This window comes from Anastrepha ludens, chromosome 2 (assembly GCF_028408465.1).
Source record: "Anastrepha ludens isolate Willacy chromosome 2, idAnaLude1.1, whole genome shotgun sequence".
NCBI lineage: Eukaryota > Metazoa > Arthropoda > Insecta > Diptera > Tephritidae > Anastrepha > Anastrepha ludens.
The window spans coordinates 143,989,342-144,012,126 of record NC_071498.1 but is presented as its reverse complement, the minus strand read 5'-3'; the positions used below and the strand labels follow the sequence as shown (position 1 = coordinate 144,012,126).

The following is a 22,785-nucleotide window of genomic DNA, read 5'->3' as shown; positions in this document are numbered from 1 at the left end:
CCAGCTGAAATGTTAGCTATAACTATGGAAAATGCTGCAAAACGGGCACAATACGCCGTACAGGCTCAATGCGGCCATTTGAGAGATATCATATTCAAAAAGTGATGTCAACAAATCTACTTGAACCAAATAAAATGATTACTATCGTCAACATCAAAAAAATTGTGTTTTTCTTTGATTAAAAAAAAAAAAACATAAGTCCGTCGAATATGGACAACCCAGTAGTTTCCTTCCCAAAAAAAATAACACTCATCAGTCCAACTCCGGCTACGCAATCCACAGTATTTTTGCGTAGAACTCCTTTCCGTATCAAAACCATTAAACCCAAAATTAAAACGTCATATTCGTGTCTGTAGTAAGGAGGCACAATAACCCCCATCCCCATTATTAACGCTAAACTAAGATACTTCATTTTTGTTCATATTTTTGTTTTCATTTGCAGGCATCCGGCAACATCATACTGTTTTCATTCCAATCTTCTTCTTATTCGCGTTTAAAATTGGAAAATGACTGTATGGACAAATGCATTTGCATTTAATTTTGATGAAAATAATTCGCATATAAGGATAAAACTAAGTAAAAAGACGCGTGTGAGTGTATATTTAGTGAAGTGTTAAAAAATATATAGTGTAATGTGCGAAACTATAGTGAAGATCCCGAGGGCACTTTGAAGGCAAATAATTACGAAATGACTCGCATTATTTCCCGAATAATTTGGAATTATAAAGATTGTTCCTTAACACCTCCCTAACATCTCCACTAAGTTTCATTAATAAAGACATTACAGTTTGCCAAAAATTGCCCAATATACAATACATTATTGCGAATCTCAGCCCATTTGAACCTACCACCGATCCTACAAACTTAATATAATATTTTTCAGATTTCTGAAAATAAGCGTTGGCTCATTTGAGGGGCAATATTGAGTTAAAATATTCCACAAAACTAAGCGCCTTAAAGTTTTGTTAAAGGTTTTTAAAGATAATATTAATGGTAAATGTAGTATCACACAAATTTTTTCAGATAATTTAGACTAAAAAGAAAACTTAGTTCCACATGCCCCGCTAGTTTAGCTAAAACAACCGCGGCATTGAAAACATTTTAAATAATTTTAAAAAAATTTTAATAAAAGTTCAGTATATAATTTTTTTTTATTTTTTTTTTAACAGTTGTCCTCTTAATTGAGTTGTATTGAGCTACAGCTATTGAGCAACATGATAAAAGCTTGTTTCATACATTTTAATAACTTATTTTACCATCTAAAATTACATTTTCGAAATTTTGAATACACAGTATTTTTGTAACAATTATGGTTAACGCATTTATGGCAATAAAACTCAAAACTTCAAAACATTATAGTAAAAAAAAAAACATAAACGCCCACAAAATAGTTAATTCTGCATTGTCAATTAATTGTTTACATTTTCAGACATAATATGACTTTTGTTAGGAAAAGATAGGTCTGTGATTTTAATATTTAGTGTGAAGGCCTTTTAGCTTCCATTACAGATCGCAGGCGACGGGGCATGAAGTGAATAAGGGTTTGCAAGTCGTAAGTCTCTGGTATTTTCTGCCATTCAACCTGAATAGCACTTATGAGAGCGGTTTTATTAGATGGGCTATGTTTGCTCACTTCCTTCTTTAAAAAAGCCCACAAATTATCTATTGGGTTTAAGTCTGGACTCTGGGCAGGCGTATCAATGATTTTACTGCAATTATAAAGTAGCCAGATCTTGCAAAGCAACGACTTGTGTTTGGGGTCGTTATCCTGATACACATAGTTTGTATTTTAGTTTATTAGGGTTTTCTGGGTCAACAAATCCAAATTTCATTCCGCTTTTTGTCAACTCGTTTTTGAGAATGTCACGGTAGTACTCCTTTGCCTTTATATAGGGTGGACCAAGTAAAATTTGCTTTTTGAATCGGCTATAAAAAAAAACTAATCAATATTTTTTTGAAACTTTTTTTTTATTTTGAAGATTGAACATTGTCATTTATGAATGAAAAATAATATCGTTCAAATGACTGCCACGACTGGCTTTACAGTAGGCCATTCGATCAACCCAATTTTTAAGCACATTTTCAATTGTTTGGGCTCCAATTTCATGAATGGCAACTTCGATTTCGTGTTTTAAAGCATCAATCGTCTCTGGATGGTTCGCATAGCATTTGCACTTAACGGCTCCCCACAAAAAGTAGTCCAACGGGCTTAAATCACAGCTCCGAGGTGGTCAATTGATATCGGAATTCCCACTGATTAGACAAGTTGCACCGTCATGTTGAAAGCAAATGTCGTCCATGTCATCCTCTTCAATTTTTGGAAACAACTCGTTGAGCATGTCACGGTAACGCTCGCCATTTACTGTAACCGCGGCTCCTCGCTCATTTTCGAAAAAAATGGTCCGATGAATCTGCCAGACCAAAAACCGCACCAAACAGTGACTCGTTGTGGATGCATTTGCTTCTCTACAGTAACGTGTGGATTTTCTGAGTCCCAAATCCGACAATTTTGCTTATTGACGTAGCCACCGATGTGAAAATCAGAAAAGAACAAAAAGACTCACCACTTTGGAAACAGGTTTTGAATATTTCCCAATTTTGTTCAAGCGTATAGCTTCTATAGCGCCCCATTTCGTAAATGTCAAACCTTTAAGTAAATTATGAACACATTTAACATGTCATTTGTGTTGCCATTCTCAAAAAAATAGGTGGTTCAAAACGCGAACGCTATATGGCCTACCCTGTATCATTAAAAATTCGCAACTCACCCACACCATTCGACGAGACGCAACGTTCCCACGACAGTCGGTTCTACATAACCGGAACGCGTTCCCACGACAGTCGGTTCTACGAAACCGGAACGACCCGGATTTATATCCGGCCAAGGACTGTCACTGCAGCGGCATTCTCCGTGGGGATTGTTTATGTTGCTACAACAACAACAACAACAAGACGCAACCCCATACTATCACTGAAATTTTGCCAAATTTTGCTGTTGGTATTCTATTTTTTTGTTGCAGAGCTGTGCGGGGCTTTCTCCAAACTTTACTGGGTCCATCATGGCTATACAGCATAATTTTTGTCTCGTCACAAAAAATTACGTCATCCCTATGTTCCACTGGCCTGTTAAAATTGGCAATGGAAAACTAAGCCGTTTTTCTATATTAACTGCAGACAGTAATGGCTTTTTTCTGGCTATTTGCGAATAATATTTGTGCAGTCTTAAAACTTTCCGGACAGTCTCGTGACTTAATGGTTTTCCGCAATAATTTTTTATATGAGATGCCAACTACCTCAGACTCGTTTGTGGGGATTAGCTGATCTTTTTTAAAATTTTTGAATGATCGCGTCTAGAGAGCTTTGGTGGTCTGCCTCCTGAGTGCTTTAATTCAAACCTGTTTTCTTTTTCTGCGCGTTGAATAATATTGTAAATAGTTCGAAGCTTAATTGAAAAACTTTCCGGCAACTCTTTAGCCCACTTCCCCTTATAATAATTAAAATAAACTAACTGAATCAAATTTTAATTAACTCGTTTACCCGGCATTGCTAAAGTGATTAAAATCTTCACTCTTAAAAGCATCAGCCATACTTTATGTGTGCCAGAAACTTACGATTATAACACGCGTGTATTTGCGTTCAAAATAAAAGTGTCGTTAGCTAGCTTCAGTTTTACTTCAAGTTGTGTTTGCATTTTGCAAAGAATTAATTGACATAATGTACGTATATTCTACTTCGATAATATTTCTTAAGCCGATTACCTGTCAAAAAATATGTTTAATACAAAAATTTTATTCACACGAGACTACTTTTATATACTATTGACATATAATTTTGACATTTTCAGCCCATGGTAATTACATTTTTTATTTTCATTTTCCAACTAACAAATGAATGAACAATAAATTGTAAAAATATTAATATTTTCCATATTAAAATTAAAATTAGCCAATATGAACGGATAAAATTATTAAGTGGTGGGTGCTTTTTTTTCTATTTTTTTTGTTTAATTAATCAAAAACTAATTTCTAATTTTTCTTATTCCATTGGCATTCGATGTATGCACATTCATACGCTACTAAAGTACTGACTATCAGCGTTGATCATCAGACTATCCGTTGCACAGTTGCCACGTGCAGCACACGTCTTATTTGCCTTAATATCCGCTAAATTATTTTCATTTTGATTGGCACACTCGTCATTGTCATTGGCATTGCCATTCTGCGCTTTTTCACCTTTTCCACTTACCCTTAAACGACTATCCGCCACCGTCCACACACGAGCGCCATAATCATTCGAGGTGCCCAGTATATAGGTGCCAGTCGAATCGAAATCCACAGAATTAATGCCGGCACTACTGCCACCTAAAACCGCTCGCGGATCCTGAACAACTGTGTGAGAGCAGAAAACAGAAAAACATAAATCCATTTATTGAATTGAAATAATATTGCAACAATCGCGCTTACCTTTCCCCACATCCCACAGTTTCACTTTACGATCGGCGCCACCGGTTGCCACCATGCGCTCGACCGGACTCCAACGCACCGCATGTGATTCGTTTTCGTGCGCTTCGAAATTCACATATATTGTTGTTGGTGTTGTGGAAGATATCATACATGGATTGTAGGGAGGTAGTTCATGTAATGGTCCCAACATATCATCGAGATTAAAATAGTCAGCACCGCCTGCTGCACCGTTATTGCCGCCACCTGTCAACGATATGCTGTCACCGTCGTCGCCCAAATACGATGGACTAGCCGAATCGCGACGCGGTGAGCCTGGTTCACGGACGGCGTCTTCTAGATCGCGTTTCAATTTATCCGAACGTTTTCTGAAAATTGACGGCAGTCTTTTTCTAGATATTTAAAAGTGGGAGTGCACAATTTGTTTATGATTTCGAAAACAAAAAGAAAAGAAGAAGAGAAGGAAAATAGTTGTTTTTTCGGTACGTTTGCAACAAAAAAAAAATGTTATTGAAAAAAAAATTGCTTTTTTTTTCTTTGGTGGTGTTTTGATGCATTTGATGGCTATCATCAGCGTTACTTGTGTTGTTGTTTTTACACTTAAGATTTTCTGGTTTTTGTTTTTGTTTTCTTATTTTTTCAAAATTCTGCTTTGGATTATTTTGCAATTAAGAGTGTAGTACTTTGCTAAGCCATTAAGCGTTGGGTACACGTGTGACAGGAAGGTGATGAGAGTGAGTCGAATGGTGAGTAGTAGCATCGAGAGCAGATGTCAAAATGGCACAGGCGAATTTGGTTAGATTGATGCAAAATAATTTTTATTTCTATGAATGTTTTTTATTTCCGCAATGAGTAATAAAATTATTATTTTTTTGTTATTTTTTGTGATGATTTCTGCTTGCATTCGATGGCAATGTTAAATGGGCTTGAAGTGTTCAAACGACTCACAACAATGTTAACGGTATTTATAAAAGTACTAAATGGCATTGTTTTCAAAATCAAATGAAAATAAGAGAATACAATAAATTATAAAATAGCAACAAACACAGTTACAAATATACTACACATACATATGCACATAAGTGATATAGAACTAACCAAGTTGTATGCTATAAATTTGAAAATTTTACGGCATGCGCGCTTAGGATCTAACTTCCATGCACACATGAATACATACATACATACATATAGGTATATACATGTATGTACAGTGAATGATATAATAAAAATATTTACATATACAATTGAATAAAACGAATTACAAGCCAATTAACTACCTCAAAGCGCAATACACGAAACGACTACTAAAAGTAAATGCAAAAATACGTAAAGACATGCAAAATATCAGATTTTTATTTTTAACAAACCCCACTAATTCCATTTCTTCTTCATACCCTCCCTGTTTGATAGAATGATTTGTACGAGAGTGGTTGAAAAAAAAAAACCTTTTGACGTGGGTATTGCCATCTCAGATGTAGTTATGCCCCGAAGTCTGTACTTGCAAGTAAATGCTCGATACTTTTTCCCGAGGCAAGTCGATTTTTTACGCGATGCTTTTTTCAAGTTCGACACTTGATATCGATACTTTGTTGCAGTATTTGCTATACGGCAACGCTACAACTAACATTTTTCTTCGTAAGTTCTACCGATCACAATCACAAATACTCCCAGAAGCGAATTGAGTGAAATCCCTGACGAAGTGCTAATCAAATGGCAAAAGAACTGAAAATATCTAACCGTAGCATTCGCCGCATACTGAAAAATGATCTCAAAGTCAAGCCTTACAAGATCCAAAAAACGCATGATCTCACAATAAGTCAGACTTGAGAGAGCGAAGGAGTTGCTTTGCTTGGCCGAAAGCGGTCAATTGCCGAACTTCGTGTTTTCTGAGCAGAAAATTTTTCAAATTGAACAATTCGTAAACTCCCGAAACGATAGGGCTTATTTGACCGACCGTTCATACGAGAATTTGAGTCATCGATTGGCCACAAGGAGGCAGCATCCGCCACAGGTAATGGTTTGGGCCGCTGCAACCGCAGATGGGCGCCCTCCAATCGTTTTCAACGAGCCTGGCGTCAAGGTAAATGCGAAATATTACTGGAAAAGAGTTCTGGAGGTTGTTTTGAAGCCGTGGGCAGACAAACATTTCGGTGGAAAACCATAGACGTTTAAACAGGACTCGGCACTTTCTCACAAAGCTCGAGTGAACCAAGAACTTCATAACACCCACACAATGGCTCTCAAATACAGCAGACGCGAATCTGGTAGATTATCCTCTTTCAGACATTTTGGATAACAAGGTTCGAACTTAAAGATTCACCAGTCTCAAGGCGCTAAAAAGCCATTGTCCGCGAATGCGCCAAAATACCTGCAAGTAACATTCGGGCACCTTGCGATTCGTTTCTGGGATGTCTCAAGGCCATAGTCAAGTCAAAAGGTGGTCATATCGAGCAAAAGTAAATTATAAAATAATAAACAGTTTGAATGCGTGTTTTAAATGTGAAGTGTCCAAATAGGTAAAGAACACGAAAATTTGAAAACGTCATTCGCGTTACTCGTAGAAAAAAGGCACCAAATCTGAATTTTTTCCCCAACACATAAATTCGCCGAGCTTGGATTTTTCGATGGCAAATACGAGATGTGTTCAAAAAGTATCGCGAATTTGAAATTTCGCAGGTTACGTATATTCGAAATTCGATTTTTTTGTGGCGACATGTTGGTACTCATGTCTCTCACTCATGCCGACGAGTTCGGCCATTTTGAATGTTCAGTTAATTGTTGGCAGGTGCTTTGCTGTGTTTCGGCTCGTCTTCGATTTTTACCTATTCAAAAAGATGGATAAAAGAACCTGTATCAAATTTTGTGTGAAAAACGAAATTAAGTGCGCGGATGCATTCCGAATGTTGACTGTATCAAAGGGAGAAGCTACTTTGGACCAAAGCAACGTCTATCGGTGGTACAAAATGTTCTCAGAAGGCCGAGAAGATGTGAAGGACGAAAAGCGTCGCCGAAAGCCGGACACCCGAGCACTTCAACAACAGACGAAAAAATTGATGAAGTGAAGAAAATATATTAGTATTGGCCAATCGTCTAATCACCGTTAGAGAAGATGCTGAATGGCTCATGCCATTCGATTTTTTTCAATGATTCGGTCATGAGACGGGTCGCCGCAAAATTCGTACCAAAACTGTTCAATTTCGATCAAAAGCAGCATCGCATGAACATTGCTAATGAGATGTTGGACTCTGTCCGCGACGACACAAATTTGCTCCAGGGGGTCATAACTGGTGACGAATCGTGTTTAGGTTCTGACGTGGAAACCAAAGCTCAATCATCTCAATGGAAGCTGCCGCACGAACCAAGACCGAAAAAAGCGCGCCAAGTTCGGGCGAATGTAAAAGTTTTGCTTACCGTTTTCTTCGATTGCGGGGGCGTTGTGCATCAGGAGTTCTTGCCAGAGGGTAAAATGGTGAATAAGGAATATTACCTGCAAGTTATGCGCAATTTGCGCGAAGCAATCCGTCAGAAACGACCGGATTTGTAGAAGAACAAAAATTGGCTCTTGCATCACGATAACGCCCCTGCTCACACATCGTTGCTTGTGCGCGACCTCTTGGCCAGAAACAACACACTAATGATGTCACAGCCACCGTATTCCCCTGATCTGGCCTCCTGTGACTTTTTCTTCTTCCCGAAACTGAAGAGGCTCATGAAAGGACGGCGCTACGCTACGATGGACGAGATAAAGACGGCTTCGAAGGAGGAGCTGAACAAGATAAAAAAAAGATGATTTGATGTGCTTCGAAGATTGGAAAAAACGTTGGCACAAGTGCATAATATCTCATGGGGATTACTTTGAAGGGGACAAAATAGATATTATATAATATTAATGAATAAATAAATAATTTTTGAAAAAACACAAAATTCGCGATACTTTTTGAACACACCTGGTGCAATTTAGAATGACAAATATTGGCCAACTAAAGATCGTCCCCAACTCATGGCTTCCTCATGTTTTCGAAGAAACGCCGAGTTGTTTCGGTTTACACAAAAACTAAATATCCAATTCAAATTCTATTTTCCATCGACAGCGAAAAAATGTATTCATGCTTCAAAGGTTATGTTGTGCTTCTGGTGGAATCCGAAGGGTGTCGTCTATTATAAACTCCTTAAACAATCTGAAACCATCACTGGCGACTAACGATCGTTACCGACTGCAGCTAATGCGTTTGAATCGAATTCTCAAAGAAAAGCGGCCGGAATGCGACGGTGGACATGACAAACTGATTTTGCTGTATAACAACGCCTAAACGTTGCTAAATCTGTCCAGAAATATTTATACGGTCTAAATTGCGAAATCTTGCGCCACCAAGCGTATTTCTCCAGGCATTGCACCTTCAGGCTACCATCTGTTTCGATCAATGCAGTCAGCCTTTATTGAAGAGCGGTTCACTTCTTACGAGAGCATCGCAAACTGGCTCATCGAATGGATCAAGTCAAAAGAACTCGAATTTTTCGTCAGAGGAATCCGTATGCTGCTTGAAAGATGGAGTAGAGTTGTAGCTTCCAACGGCACATACTTCACATAACATCATCTATTATTAAATTGCTTAAATGATTCGTAACTTTGGCTAAGAAAGGACGGAAACTTATTCCCATACCCAATAAAAAAGGACAACTGGCAGTAACATGAAATTTTTGAATTTCGTGAACACTTTTGGGAGACACTATATGTATGAATTTGCCAAAAACTTTGAAAAAAATAGTGAACCAAAATATTTTGAAAACTGTTAAAGTAAAATTGAAAAAATACATATAAGAAAATTCCGCAAATTTATTGAAAATTTTGAATTGGTAATTTCGAAATTTAATTGCAAAATTGTGTAATATTTTTTCATATATCTACTTTTGTAATGTACTCGCAAATAATGTACAATCATGTGTATATTTATCACCGATTCTAGTGCACATGGATGTGAAAAGTGAAAAATATGAATTTCTCTAACGAGCTGAAGTAAAATAACGGCATCGCAATACATACAGTATTTTACAAGGTGGGGCAAACTTTATCAGCCTATCGGAAGATTTATAATTTTTGCAAATGGCGTCGTACTTAAATCATATTTGACACTTGGGCGCTAGACAGCTGCAGTAAATAAACAAGTGTTTTAAGAATGGAGAGCGTAAGGCTTAAAATAAGGATTTCAATCGTGCTAGTTTTTTTTTTTTTTTTTTTTTTTTTTTTTTGGTTTTGTTTATAGGGAAAAAGTTATTTAAAAACTAAATTGAATGAATAGTTTGTAAAAACATATTTACTCAAATAATAATATTTACACTAAAATGTGTATACTCGCGCCTAGTATCGAAAACAAGTGCTGAGAGATTCGAATATGAAACAAACAAAAAATTATAGCAAAAAGAAAAAAAAACTTTATTTTTAATTTTTATTTTATTTTATGTTTTCGTTTTACGTTTTACCTTTTCTAATTGTTTCCCTGATGTCTCTTTTCGGGTATTATTGTATGAAGTGAGGTGACAAGTCCTGGGTGAAGCAATCTCATTAGTTCGCCATGATTCCATTCTGAAGATATGGGCGTCGAAGTTGGCACACGCCCTGATAGGCCAATCGTCGAAAATGCTGATAAATAAGGAAAATCGTGGGAACGGCTCGATATGTGAGCGCTTGTTTCACTGGGCAGGATTTGAAGATTAGACACGAAATTTTTTATATCCATAAATGGGGTGATCCTGACTATGATAATTTTATCATCGAAATCAAGCGAAAAAACACGCAGTACTTTTTACAAGAATTTCACTACAATAAATAAAAAAAGAGGTCACCTAATATTACCTACTTCAGAGGCAAATCTACATGCAGCGAACAAAAGGAGTCACTATAAGTAAAAATTTTTGAGACACGAACAGAGATAAGAGAGTTTCACCCACCCCTCTATAAAGTCAAACTAACGTAATACACGCAAAAAAAATTCAACTCTAAAAATTATCGATATTAAGTATTGAACAGGGCAGAAAACACTTGAGGATCTCATGCAAACAAACTTCCCTGGATGCCAAGAATGGACGAATTCAGATGGATGAACTTGTAAGGAAGATTATCTGTGAGACTAAGGTAACCTGGGCGGTAAACTCCTTCCAACCCTACAAATCAAGAGGATCGGATGGAATTATACCAATGATGTTACAGCAGTCTATAGGAGCGATAAACATATGGTTGATGAAGATCTTTAGGGCATCCATATGATCAAGGTGAATACCGAACTCATGGAGGAAAGTCAGTGTGGTCTTTATTCGCAAAGCAGAGAAACCGGGTCGTTATACTGCAAAAGATTTCCGTCCAATTAGTCTCTCTTCGCCAGTGTGAGAAGGCGAAACATTCTAGGATATCTGGTGGTACGCGCTGGTTTCGGACCCGCTTCGCAAAAATACTTCTCCAATGAAAACGACAGCAAAGCCTCGGAGGAACCAGTCACCTACTAAAAAAGATATAAGTGGTTTAAGCAACTTAGTTAAGGGATGTGCCTTAGGGCCACTCAGTGTCTTACCTTAGATAAGCAACATTTCTAACCCAACCTAACCTAAGTTTTGTACTAAGAAAAAAATTTGAAATAAACAAATTAAAAGTATCGAGTATTTATAATATTATTTTATTCATACCAAATAAATAAATAAAAAAAACGGGCTGCCTTCTTCGGCACATACCCTCCACGAGATTTCCGGCTTGTTCTTATAAAAAAGAAGCCCAAATTTATCTGAATTTGTTAAGAGAGCTGCTATGAACTCAGTTCCGACCCAGTTTTGTGGAGCCTCAACTTCATTAAGGTCCAAGAATTTTCGAAGGGATTGACATCGGTTGATTACGTTAATAAAGTCAAAATGAAGATGATATTTCGCACCTTTGATTGTGTTGAATTTTTCACTCACCAGTAGGTTTCGCAAAATACTGCATTGTTTTAGGCTTTTGAAATTTCTTTGACTTTCACAGATATGGGCGCCGTTGGCAAACGAACGCAAACCACAGAGCCCTTTTTTGGCTCGTCTTGCTAAGCTGGGTACCAGAACATGAAGGTCATGACGGCAAGGATGAGTCAGACTGCATAGCAAATTTGCCGCTACATCAAAACTAAATGGCCCAGAATCCCTCTACAGGTTTTCCAAAACCCACGTAAAGAAAATTATCAACGACTGGCAGAACATGGACTTTATACTACACTGGATGGAAAGTTCGGGACAGAGACAAGAAAAATAATGTATACTTGCTTCCAGAGAAGCGTCAAGTAGGCTATTAAAAGTGGATAGAGAATGACGGATTTTCGAGTTATTAGAGTCTTCCCCATCATGTCTGGAAACTAGGATTAGTAGAATCAAACATCTTTCGTGTTCATAAGCTGAATCATGAAACACCAGAGTGCACCCTCCGAGAATGGGCAGCTCTCCCTAAATGAAGTCAGCTCTGATGATGTAGCTCTGAATTCAGTGGTATTTATGGAATGAAAACGCCGAGGAAGTGCTCAAATTCATCAGAAATCTAGAATTACAGGCTCGCGGTGAGGCACAATAGGTCACATCAGAGATCGCAGTGAGCTATGACCCAATAAAATTGAAACTACCTACTTATACCTAATTTATACCCTAATTGGTATGAAAGCCGGTGCCAGTAAACTGTTAAGAGTGTCATCTTCAGAGTAGCGCTCGTTTACGAAAACGACGAGCGACCATAAAACTTATCCACGAAATATTTCACATGCTCGTGAAACTGTAGATTTGATATAGGAACAGGGAAGGACTTAAGTGTACGTGCAACAGCATAATTTCTCATTGCCCAGAAGGTATACAGTAAGTGAAAAAACTGGCTTTTCTAGCGATTTGGATTTAACTAGCGAAAACGAAGTTGATTCTTTGTCTGAATGTTCGGTGAGCAGTGATTATCAAAAGCATTCTGGATTGCCAGTACAATACAGCGATGCAGATGATCATATTACTGTGACATGTGAGAATAGTGACTGATAAACCAATTACTTTGGAACCTTTTGAGAGAAACTGCGGGATAAAAGTTATGAGCAGAGACAGAGATGGATTTATGCAAATATGGCAATGAACTTTAATGATCGCAAAACCCATCCGCTTTAGATGCAATCTGCTATCCAATTTGGTCGTACATAAAGTGATAATAATAGTCGATATTGCAGTAGGACTCCACGTAAAAAGCCTCTGATTGGAAAAAAACCGTTCTTTCGTCTTGAGTTTGCACGGAGACAAGAGAATGGATTTTTGGTCTAAAGTTTTATTTACTGACGAATCGAAGTTCAATATATTTGGATGTGATAGCCGAACTAAAATATGGAGGAGAACAAATGCGGCTATGGAAATGAAAATTTGATACATACTGCCAAGCATGGCTGCTTTTGGTGTCGGACTGATGGCCTTTATTGAAGGTACTACGGACTGAACAACACTTGAAGCCATCAGTAGAATGCTTGAGTCTTGGGCAAGGTTGGGTTTTCCAACAAGGCAATGACCCTAAGCCTACTGCACTATTTGTCAAAGAATACCTCTTAGATTGCGCACCCAGATAACTAAATACACCACCACAGAGTTCGGAGAATTTAAATCCGATAGAATATGTTTGGGAGCCTTTAGAGAGAAAAATACGGCGAAGTAACTGGCGCAAAAATCGATCAAGAAAGGCATGAGACCAAACAACGCAGGAAAAGCTTACCCAATTAGTTGGAGCAATGCCTTGAAGCAGTGATTGGTAACAGTGGTAGACCTGCTAAATACTAAATGTATTCAAGAAAGCTTAAAAATTAATAAATTTTAAGCTAATTGACCAAGCCAACACACTTCGGATTATAGGAGAACGATCAGTCGAGTAGCTCCACATGCTGTTCGTAGACTTTAAGAAGGCGTACGGCACTATCAAACGAGACGCAATATGGCTGGCACTGAGTAGAAAGGGAGTTCCAGCCAAGATAATCCGCTAGCACGCAATGTCGGACTGGAGGCCAACATCGCCAAGACCAAGGCCATGAAAGTTAACCACAATAACGCAAGGCAGATATTGGTTGACGGATGCCCAGAGAAATTCGTTGAAAGCTTCTGCTACCTCGGCTGTATCATCACGGCAGATGGTGGAACAGATGAAGATATCAACTGCAGGCTAAACAAAACAAGGGCGGCATTCGGGCGAATGCATACAGTATGGGGGAGTTTGCAAATCTCCAGGCGCACTAAACTACGAATATTCGGCTCATGGGTGAAGTCCGTATTGTTGTACGGAAGCGAAACATGGCTGGTCGCTAACACCATCACACAGAGGCTACAATCCTTCATCGACACATGCCTCCGCATCATCTGTAAAATATTCTGGCCAAACACCATCAGTAACGACGCACTGCGGAGATTAACGAACGAGGAACCCATCCTTAGGCAAATCAAAGGCAGAAAGTGGCGATGGATAGGTCACACATTGAGAAAATCACCAGATAGTATCACGAGAATGGCACTGGACTGGAACCGGCAAGGGAGCAGAGGTCGCGATCGACCAAAAACCACTTGGAGAAGGTCGATGCTGCGAACTAGCAGATGCCGACATCTCAAAATTAACAGCACAGAACCGTGTACGCTGGAAGAGGGTTGTCGAGGCCCTATGAACCCGAGAGAAGTGAACAAGAAAAAAAAACAAAAAAAGCTAATTGAACTGTGTGTGGGCTTTTGTCATGAAATCAAGTGAAAAAATGTATTATAATTCCGAAAAAAAACTGCATCAACATTTTTTTCAATTAGTGTACACCTGATGTTGAATTGTTTCGTTTTCTCATCAAGTAAATTTCTTAAATGGTGTTAGAGTTTCCGAGACTATATTTCCAAAGAGAGTTTAATATACTAATACTCAATCTATGGCATTAGTATGGATGTCAAACGGAAGAGAATGTGTCTAACTAACCAGCAGCAATATAGGACAGGACAAATATAATATATCAGAATAATATTCTTTGACAAATGTAGCACTAAATACCCTCATGATTTATTTTGAACAAAATGCACAAAATATTGTTAAATATTATACCCCAGACTTTCGTTCTGCTGACTGTTTTATAGAAATGTAAAAAAAAAAATAATTCTACATTCCTCCCACGAAATTAAGTATACGCAATGGACACCTCCGCTTATGTTTGCGTTTACAAACTTTAGAGGCCATTAAAAAATTAAATTGATGAGCAAATTAAAAACTGAGTATGCAGCATTTCCACATATATAAAATCTATAGTTTCACGTGCATTTGAAGAAATCTTTCTTGAATAAAAAAACAAAATTTTAATTTTGCCGCACGGTGCAATGGCCATGAATTCGTCTACTAATTCATGTTTTTACCGCGGGGCTGTTACTACAAAGATGCTACCAATACATTTTGTACGTGCATGAATATTTTTATAAGAGTATATAAAAATTTTGTATAAAAATTTATTTTTATTTCTTTTTTTTTTACGTAAACAAATAGCTTCATTAGCAAATGCATGAGAACAGTGAGGGGAGGGGAGTGCACAGTACCTGGCTATTGAATTATGACCGATGGCATTTTTTCTGAAAACTTCAAATATCAGATAAAATGTTCATCTAATTTGAGCTTTTCCAAATAAAAAAGGGTATTAAGAGGTTTTTAAACTGTTGTTAGATGTTTTTAAGAATTTTCGGTCAATTGGCCTGCGATGATTAGAAAAGGATCATTTTTTTTGCTTATAAGTGAAAAGTTAAGTGTGCAAGTGCCGGTGCGAATTAATTCAATCTTGTGTGAGGAGATTTGGACTAATTGAGAACGTCTGAAAAGTGAAAGAATTGAATAGTGATTATTCATATATCTAAAATACAACAACAGTAAGTATAAAATATTCATATCTTTTGAATTTGTCAAGTGGATTATCCGTTTTTTCTTCAATTTAACCAGTTTTTTTTAGAAAATGGGCCGAAAGTCGGATTTGACATCGAGACAAAAGCAACAAATTGCAGTTCTTTTGAAAGCCAAGAACTTGAGCTATGCAGACATAGCAAAACCCGTTGGAATATCAAAGGCGTCTGTGGTAAATGGTGCCAAAAAGTTTAAAAATACCAACAACGTTTTAGCGGTAACTTCAAATAATCGCCAAAATTGTCGCCGAGAACGCATCACCTCAACCAGGCAGGATCGCAAAATCGTCCAAGCAGTTCTCTGGAACAGAAATGCTTCAAGTCGGCTGATTTTAAGAGAGGTTCAGGAATCTAGAGTAAATATTTCGGAAAGAACGTTACGATGACGCTTATACGAAAATGGACTTTTTTGCAGACGACCAGCAAAAAAGCCAAAACTGACTGAAATGTGCAGAAACTTTGGGCACAACTTCATAGAGATTTCGACGCGAAATATTGGAAAAAAATAAGTTAAAAAAAAACATTTCTTTCCTTTGTCAAATAGCAGTAGCAAGAAGATGTGAATATTCACACTTTTTTGTGATTGTGTTTTTCTTCTTACAGATCATCTTCAGCGATGAATGCCGATTGGAAGCGGTCACAAAAACAGCAAATTTTGTTCGTAGAAGAGCAGGAGAAGGATATTCTAAAGATTGTGTGCTTCAAAGGGTCAAACACCCCCCCCAGCGTTATGGTTTGGGGCTGTATAACCTCAGAGGGACCAGGTCCGCTACATTTTGTTGAGGGAAAAATGCGCTCTGCCCAGTACGTGGAGGTGCTGGAAAATGTTTCATGCCATATTTAGAAATCCTGAAGTGTCCGAGAGACGAATACACCTTTATGCAAGATGGAGCTCCATGTCACACATCCAGGATAAGCATGAATTGTCTGAATTCAATGGAAATAATGGTTTTGCCATTGCCTGGCAATTCGCCGGACCTTAACCGCATCGAAAATTGTTGGGCATACCTCAAATCGGCAGTATACAAGCGGAGTAATACCACAGTACAACAGCTTAAGGAAAACACCGAAGATGTGTGGTGTAATGACCAAAATCTTAAGACGAAGATAACACAGTGCGTAGGCAGTACGCCTCAACGAATTGCGGCCGTCTTAACAGCAAGGGGAGGGAGGAGCTACGAAATATTAGTTTTAAAGAAATATTTTTAATGCAAAAATGTCAAGAAGCTTTTAACAAAAACAAGCATTTAAACTTTTTTAAATGCTTTAAAACCGTTTGCTTTTTATTCGCTCTCAAAGCCATAAATATGCAATTTTTATTATCGGTCATAAGTCAATGGCCAGATACTGTACATGCATGCATATTTTTATAATAGTATTTACAAATTTATTTCTATTTTTTTTTTTTTAAGTAAATAAATACCTTCATTAACAAATGCATGGGAACAGTGAGGGGAGAGGAGTGTATACTCGTATATGTATGTACGTAAAGCAATTTATGACACAATCTATGCATTTCCCAAAAAAAAACAAAAATATGTGCTTAAAAAATATTAAAATTTCTAAATATACTTTGGATACTTATACCGTACCGTTATATGCACATACATTAATTAGGTCTATGATAAACAAAGAGCTTAGAGCGCGAGCAATCATAAAAAAGACACAATCCACATGAGACTACATTCCACATGATGTATTTGTTTTTATTTTTATTCTTATTTTTTGTTGTTCTTATCCCAATACACACGTTGCCAATGGCGCGCGCATAACGAAGCAAATTTTTTTATTTTATTCAATTTTTTTTAAGTGATATTTAAACTTTTGTTTGTTTTTTATCTTCGTTTTTTGTTTTCTTTCTTTTTATGCTTGCTTTAATGATTGCAATTAGTTTTTTCGGAAGCACTGTTATTTTGTGTAGACTTTGTTTGCATTTTTGTGTTTTTGTTTTGTTTGGTATTCCCGCATCCACAAGTGCTTAGATAGGGGATTAAAAACAAAGTGTCCATCTACCAAATGATAAGAGCCAAAAAGTGCTTTCCTTGTTTTTTTTTTTAATATTTTTTGTTTAACTTTTATCTTTTTTTAAATATATTTAAAAAGAAATTTTAAATTTATTTCAAAATTAAAAATGCAAAATTGAAAATTGGAATTAAATTTAAATAAAAACACACCATTTTGTGTAATAAAACTAAACGTAGGAGTTTCTAATTAAATCAGTAAATATTCAATTTGTATTGGAAAAAACAAAGTTTTATTTAAGAAGCAAAAGTTAAATTTTAGCATTTTTTCAAAGAAACTATTTTTTTTTCTATTTTTACTAACAACAACAGCAACAAAACAAGAACAATAACAAGTGGGCACACACCATGCAAACTCACCTTAGGAAATTCTCGTTCTCTTCGTTCAACTTGTCGGCATCCTTCGATTTGTAGCGCATGAAACGGTCCAGAAGGCAGCGATTTTCGTCCTGCATGGAAATAGAAAGACGTTTAGTAATTGCTTTACGCATTTTCTTGGCACTTAGTAATTTTTCCCCTTTTTTCTGCTTAAAATAAATAATCTTATAAATCGTTCTTGCACAAAATCACAATTTGTATTTTTTAAGAATATTTTTTCGTTTTTGCACTAAAATGTTTTAAATCAAATATGTGGCGCAGCAACACGCAGAAAATACAGCATTTAAACAAAATTGTCTTGTAAATTTCCGTGAAAATCGCACGAAACGCGTTGGACGCGACTAAAATGCGCGAACGAACGAATTGTTGGGGAAAATCTATCTGTTAGCCAACGTCAAGTGGCCAACATCGACCGACTAACAACAACTAAATGGAAGCGTCAAGAGGCACGACCAAAATACACACTGACACAATACACAATTTCGAGTGTGTTAATGAAAATTTAGCAAAAAGTGCTGAGTATGTAACGGCTTGGCTTGTTGACGTGACGCGGAGACTACTTAGTGACTTGGTCAGTTAGTGGGTTGCTGGTCAGTTGGTTAACAGTTTGTTTATTTTGCTTTCGAATGTGCCATTCGTCAGCTGTAGGAGTCTATAACAGCCGGATCGAAAGTACATCTTGGTCAAAAAGTTCCCGGAATATATTCGGAAAATCCAAAAAACAAATTTATTTCTCAAAACTGATATTATTCTTTTCAAAGTACGTTCCATCAACTGCAGCTCATTTATGGCAGGGCTTGATCTCGCCGCGTACCATTTCTGGAACTCTATTTTCGGTACAGCCATTAAGGGGGGAGGGAGCCTGCTTTAGAGGCTTCAAAAAATCGATTTTTTTTTTTGCATAAATGTCTTCCCAAACTATCCAAGAATGTGTCCTCAAAACTTTAGAAGCAAATTCAAAATATTTTCGAAGTTACAGAAGAAATTGGGAGCAACTGACGCGCGATTTCTCGGTTTTTTATTTTTACGATTTTTCCTAATTGGCGGGAAGGATAGGGAAAAAGTTAAACGTCCTATCGAAACGAGATATTGTATTCGGAGTTAAATTCTCTTCGAGTTGAACCTAAAAAACCTGAAGAAAGGCATGATTAACCCACTTTTTAAACAATCTAAAGTGAATTTATTTTTCCAAAAAAAAAAGATTTTTTTTTTCTTAATTAGCGAAAAATTGTTGAATTTCTCACTTTTTGTTTAATTTTCTTGGTTTAACTAGAAGCTATACTATACTAAAAAAAATTTTGGCTTTTGGTTTCAGATGAAAATTGCGACCTGCATCTTTCCCGCCGCACGACACATGCACACTCGAGGCGCCTCGGCAAAATGCTTGCACTAGGAATAATATGACATATATTTTAATGAAAAAATTTGAGAAGACTGTTGAAGTATTGTAATATATATAACAATAAAACCTGAAAGCTTTGTTTCAATCGAATATTTCTCTCATTCCCAAAAAAAAATACACGTAAAAATCTATTTTTTGAAGCCTCTAAAGTAGGCTCCCCTCCTAAAAGCCCTCTTCAACTTTTTCATTACTTTCTTTCGGCTGTTAAAACACCGAAGTAGTTCTGCGTCGTGGTTTTTCGACTCGATCAAGCAGAAAAGAGTCGCAGGAAGCCATATCAGGTGAGCTCGATGCCAGTTGGTTGGTATTCGTTTCGCTCTTGGTCAAAAATTTACTGATGCTGTGCGTCGATGCGTTGTAATGGTGTAAAATCAACGAGTTCTTTTCCCACAAATCCTTTCTTCTTTGGCGAATTACCTCACGTAAATGTCTTATAACGCACAAAAAATAGTATTTATTATTTGTCTGACCGTCTAGCAAAAATGCGTGGTGTACCATAATAGCGTTGTAATCCATAAAAACCCTGAACATCGCTTTCTTTTGTGACTGAAAACGGCTATGTTTTTTAGTCTTTGTTCATTCGTAGCTCGCCACTCACTCGCCCGATGCCTGGATTGTGTGTCAACTTATACGCATGTCTCCTCTTACTCGCCTCCAATAATGGTCCGTTTGATGAATGTTAGGTTGGATTCAGCTTTGGAAATCATGTATTTAACGATATCAATGCGATCCTTTTTTTGCATGAAAACCAGGCCCAACTTTGGTTTTGGACCAACTTTAAAGCAACGTTCCTTAAACTCAAATCATTAACTACAATATCCAGAATGGATCCATAAGCAAAGTTCAAGTCCTCTTCCAGCTCTCTGATGGTTAATTTGCAGTTATCGATCAACTTTTCTTTCACTTTGCTATTGCTGTTTTTATCAGTTTTCGATGTGAACGGTCTGCGTAATCATCCTCGCTGGATTCACGATCTCTTCTGAAGCGTTAGTGCCCCTCTTAAATGGCTGCTTTCTTTACAAAGTCATTACCGAAAAAGTTGCTCAACATTTCTAAGGTTTTCACACCATTGAAGTCATTTTTAACGCAAAATTTAATATAAACTCATTGTTGGAAATTCAAATCTATTTTTTAAGCTGTAAAAAGGGAAACACGTGCAGAGATAGATTTCCTCGAGGCGCCATAACTTTTTCAATGACTATTTTTTTGTGGGTATGTTAATCACAGATGTGGCAACCTTACTAAAAAAATAAGAACTCAAGTCAGTCAGCTGGCAAATGTTCCGGGAACTTTTTGATCAAAGTGGTATATGTACAGGTATGTGAGTATATGCAGAGATGAGAAAGCCTGCGTATATATTTTATACAGTTGCGGGCATTGAAATCTAGACAGACAGTCGTCTTATACTTGACTAAGATTCCGCAGGCGCAGTGAAAGTCTAATTTGGTTGTTGCTTTGTTGTGGCAGCATAAACATTCCCGATATTTACATACGGGGATAGCTGCTGGAGTGACAGTCCTTGGCCGAATATAAATCCGGGTCGTTTCGGTAACATAAATAGAACCGACTGTGGTGGAAACGAGTCTAATTTGGTCTTTGCCCGCAGTTTGCCCTTTAAACGCAGAAAGGGGCTTCTTTTTTTCATACTACCAGCACAAATGTAAGAGGTAATCAATTTAGAGGTAGCGGATTTTAAATTGAAATAAAACAATGAAAATTCAAATTCATTGGGCAATCTTTATAATTTTTGTGTAGAACCACTCATGACATTTATTTTTTAAAGATAATCGCTTTCAAATGTTGACCGCAACTGCTCCGTAATTCTGCCATCCGTAAACACCAATTTTGAATGACTCGCTGGAGGACTTCGGTCAGTATCTCGTGGTGGCTTCCTATGCTTTCGAATTGAAGCTGGTTTATCAACAAAGCATTTAGACTTTACACAACCCCACAAATAAAAGTCTAAAGGCATGATATCAAACGATCTTGGTGGTAAATCCACTGGTCCGAGATGAAAGATAAATTGCTCTTCGAAACGACGACGCAATAAACCCATTTTTTCATGGTCTGTATGACAAGTAGCTTCGTCTTGTTTGAACCAATTGTTGTTGTGCACATCACGGGCTTTAATTTCCGGTATCAAAAAGTGGTTTATCACGGCGCATTGGCGTTCGCCATTCACTGTTGTATTGTTTTTGTTCTCCTCTTTTTTAAAATATGTTTGAAACTGAGACGGATCGGACTATAATTAGGATTTCAGGTAATATTTCCCCACAAGCAATAATGTTTTTGATTTTTTATAGACTTTTTTTAGCATCCATATTTCAATGTCCGCAACTGTATACCAAAGTTTATGCTTTGTATCACTGTAGGCGTGGATGTGCGTGTGTGTAAATAATTTCATGCTACGCAACAAAGGCTGATAAGTCAATTTAATTAATAAATACCGCCACTGACTCGTACAGTGGCAGTAAAAATAGGTGTGTTCAACCAAAGGGAAGACAATTGGACAATGAGATTTTTTACGTAGTCTTCAACCCCATTTAAGTCGCTCTAAGGCTTAAGTAGAAGGAAAAAGCAACTGTCAGTAAAAAATACGGGTTAGAACGGAACTTTTTTACCTGCAATGCGCGATAATTCTATCACTTTTTTTAATCATCAGGATTTTTCTACACTTTACAAAAGATGCTGAAAGGTTTATAAAAATAGAGTATTTTGTAAATTTCTTCGAATGGGAGTGGTGGGTACTTACACCTTTTTCGTTTAAATATGAAATAAATATTTTAAAATAAATCCAGCGATTTATATCTGATATCTCACAAACCACGAGCTCAAGGCCCTAATTGCCACTTGACTGTCGGAGTAAATATTTACGCTCTTTACAGTAATTGCAGAAGTAAGCAACCAGTGGTGCGGAATCCTAAATTTGAGCTTAATGGGGGCCTGCTCGCAGTATACTCCCCCACCAGCTCTTCCGTCTTACTTCGAGCCATCCGTAAAGATGTTTGCCATTTCACGGTAGCTTAAAGTAGATACAAGATGAAGTCCAAAATATACAAGACTGAGCTAAAATAGAAACGACAGCAGCTTTGTTCTGATAACTTCGAGTTTATTTATTCAAAATAGTCCCCTCTGGCCTCGATACACTGTTTTGCGCGGTCTAAAAGCTTCTCGAAAAAGTGTTTCAGGTCATTGACCGGAATATCCTTCAGGATCTCGGTAAAAGCCTTTTGGATGACCTCTACGGACGCAAAACGTTTTCCTTTCATGGTCAAATGCAATTTCCCGAATAGGTAAAAGTCACAGAGAGCCATATCAGGTGAATACGGTAAGTAATTGATGGTTAAATGCGATTTCCATTTAAAAAATCAGTCACAAGAGTGAATCGATGAGACGGTGCATTATCATGCAATAAGCGCCTGCTGCCTCCTTCGCGGTATTCAGGGCGAATTCGATGCAACAAACGCTTCAAAACGCCAATATGGAAAATTGCATTTACGGTTTGGTCCGTTGTCACGAACTCCTTGTGGGAAATTTCCTTGGAATCGTAAAAACAAGTGAACATCGACTTGATTTTTGACTTCTCCAAATGCGATTATTT

General features: G+C 37.3%; 1 protein-coding gene across 1 annotated transcript in view; it reads right to left on the bottom strand.

Moving 5' to 3' along the window:
* Positions 1 to 3,982: 3,982 nt before the first annotated feature.
* LOC128855485 (autophagy-related protein 16-like) overlaps positions 3,983 to 22,785 on the bottom strand; it is a 41,917-nt gene continuing 23,114 nt past the window's right edge. The window contains exons 5-7 of the mRNA XM_054090433.1: positions 17,765 to 17,853; positions 4,464 to 4,828; positions 3,983 to 4,388 (exon numbers count right to left, since the gene is read on the bottom strand). Coding sequence (XP_053946408.1) covers positions 4,066 to 4,388; positions 4,464 to 4,828; positions 17,765 to 17,853 — 777 coding nt within the window. The 3' untranslated portion in view covers positions 3,983 to 4,065. The remainder of the gene's footprint in view (positions 4,389 to 4,463; positions 4,829 to 17,764; positions 17,854 to 22,785) is intronic.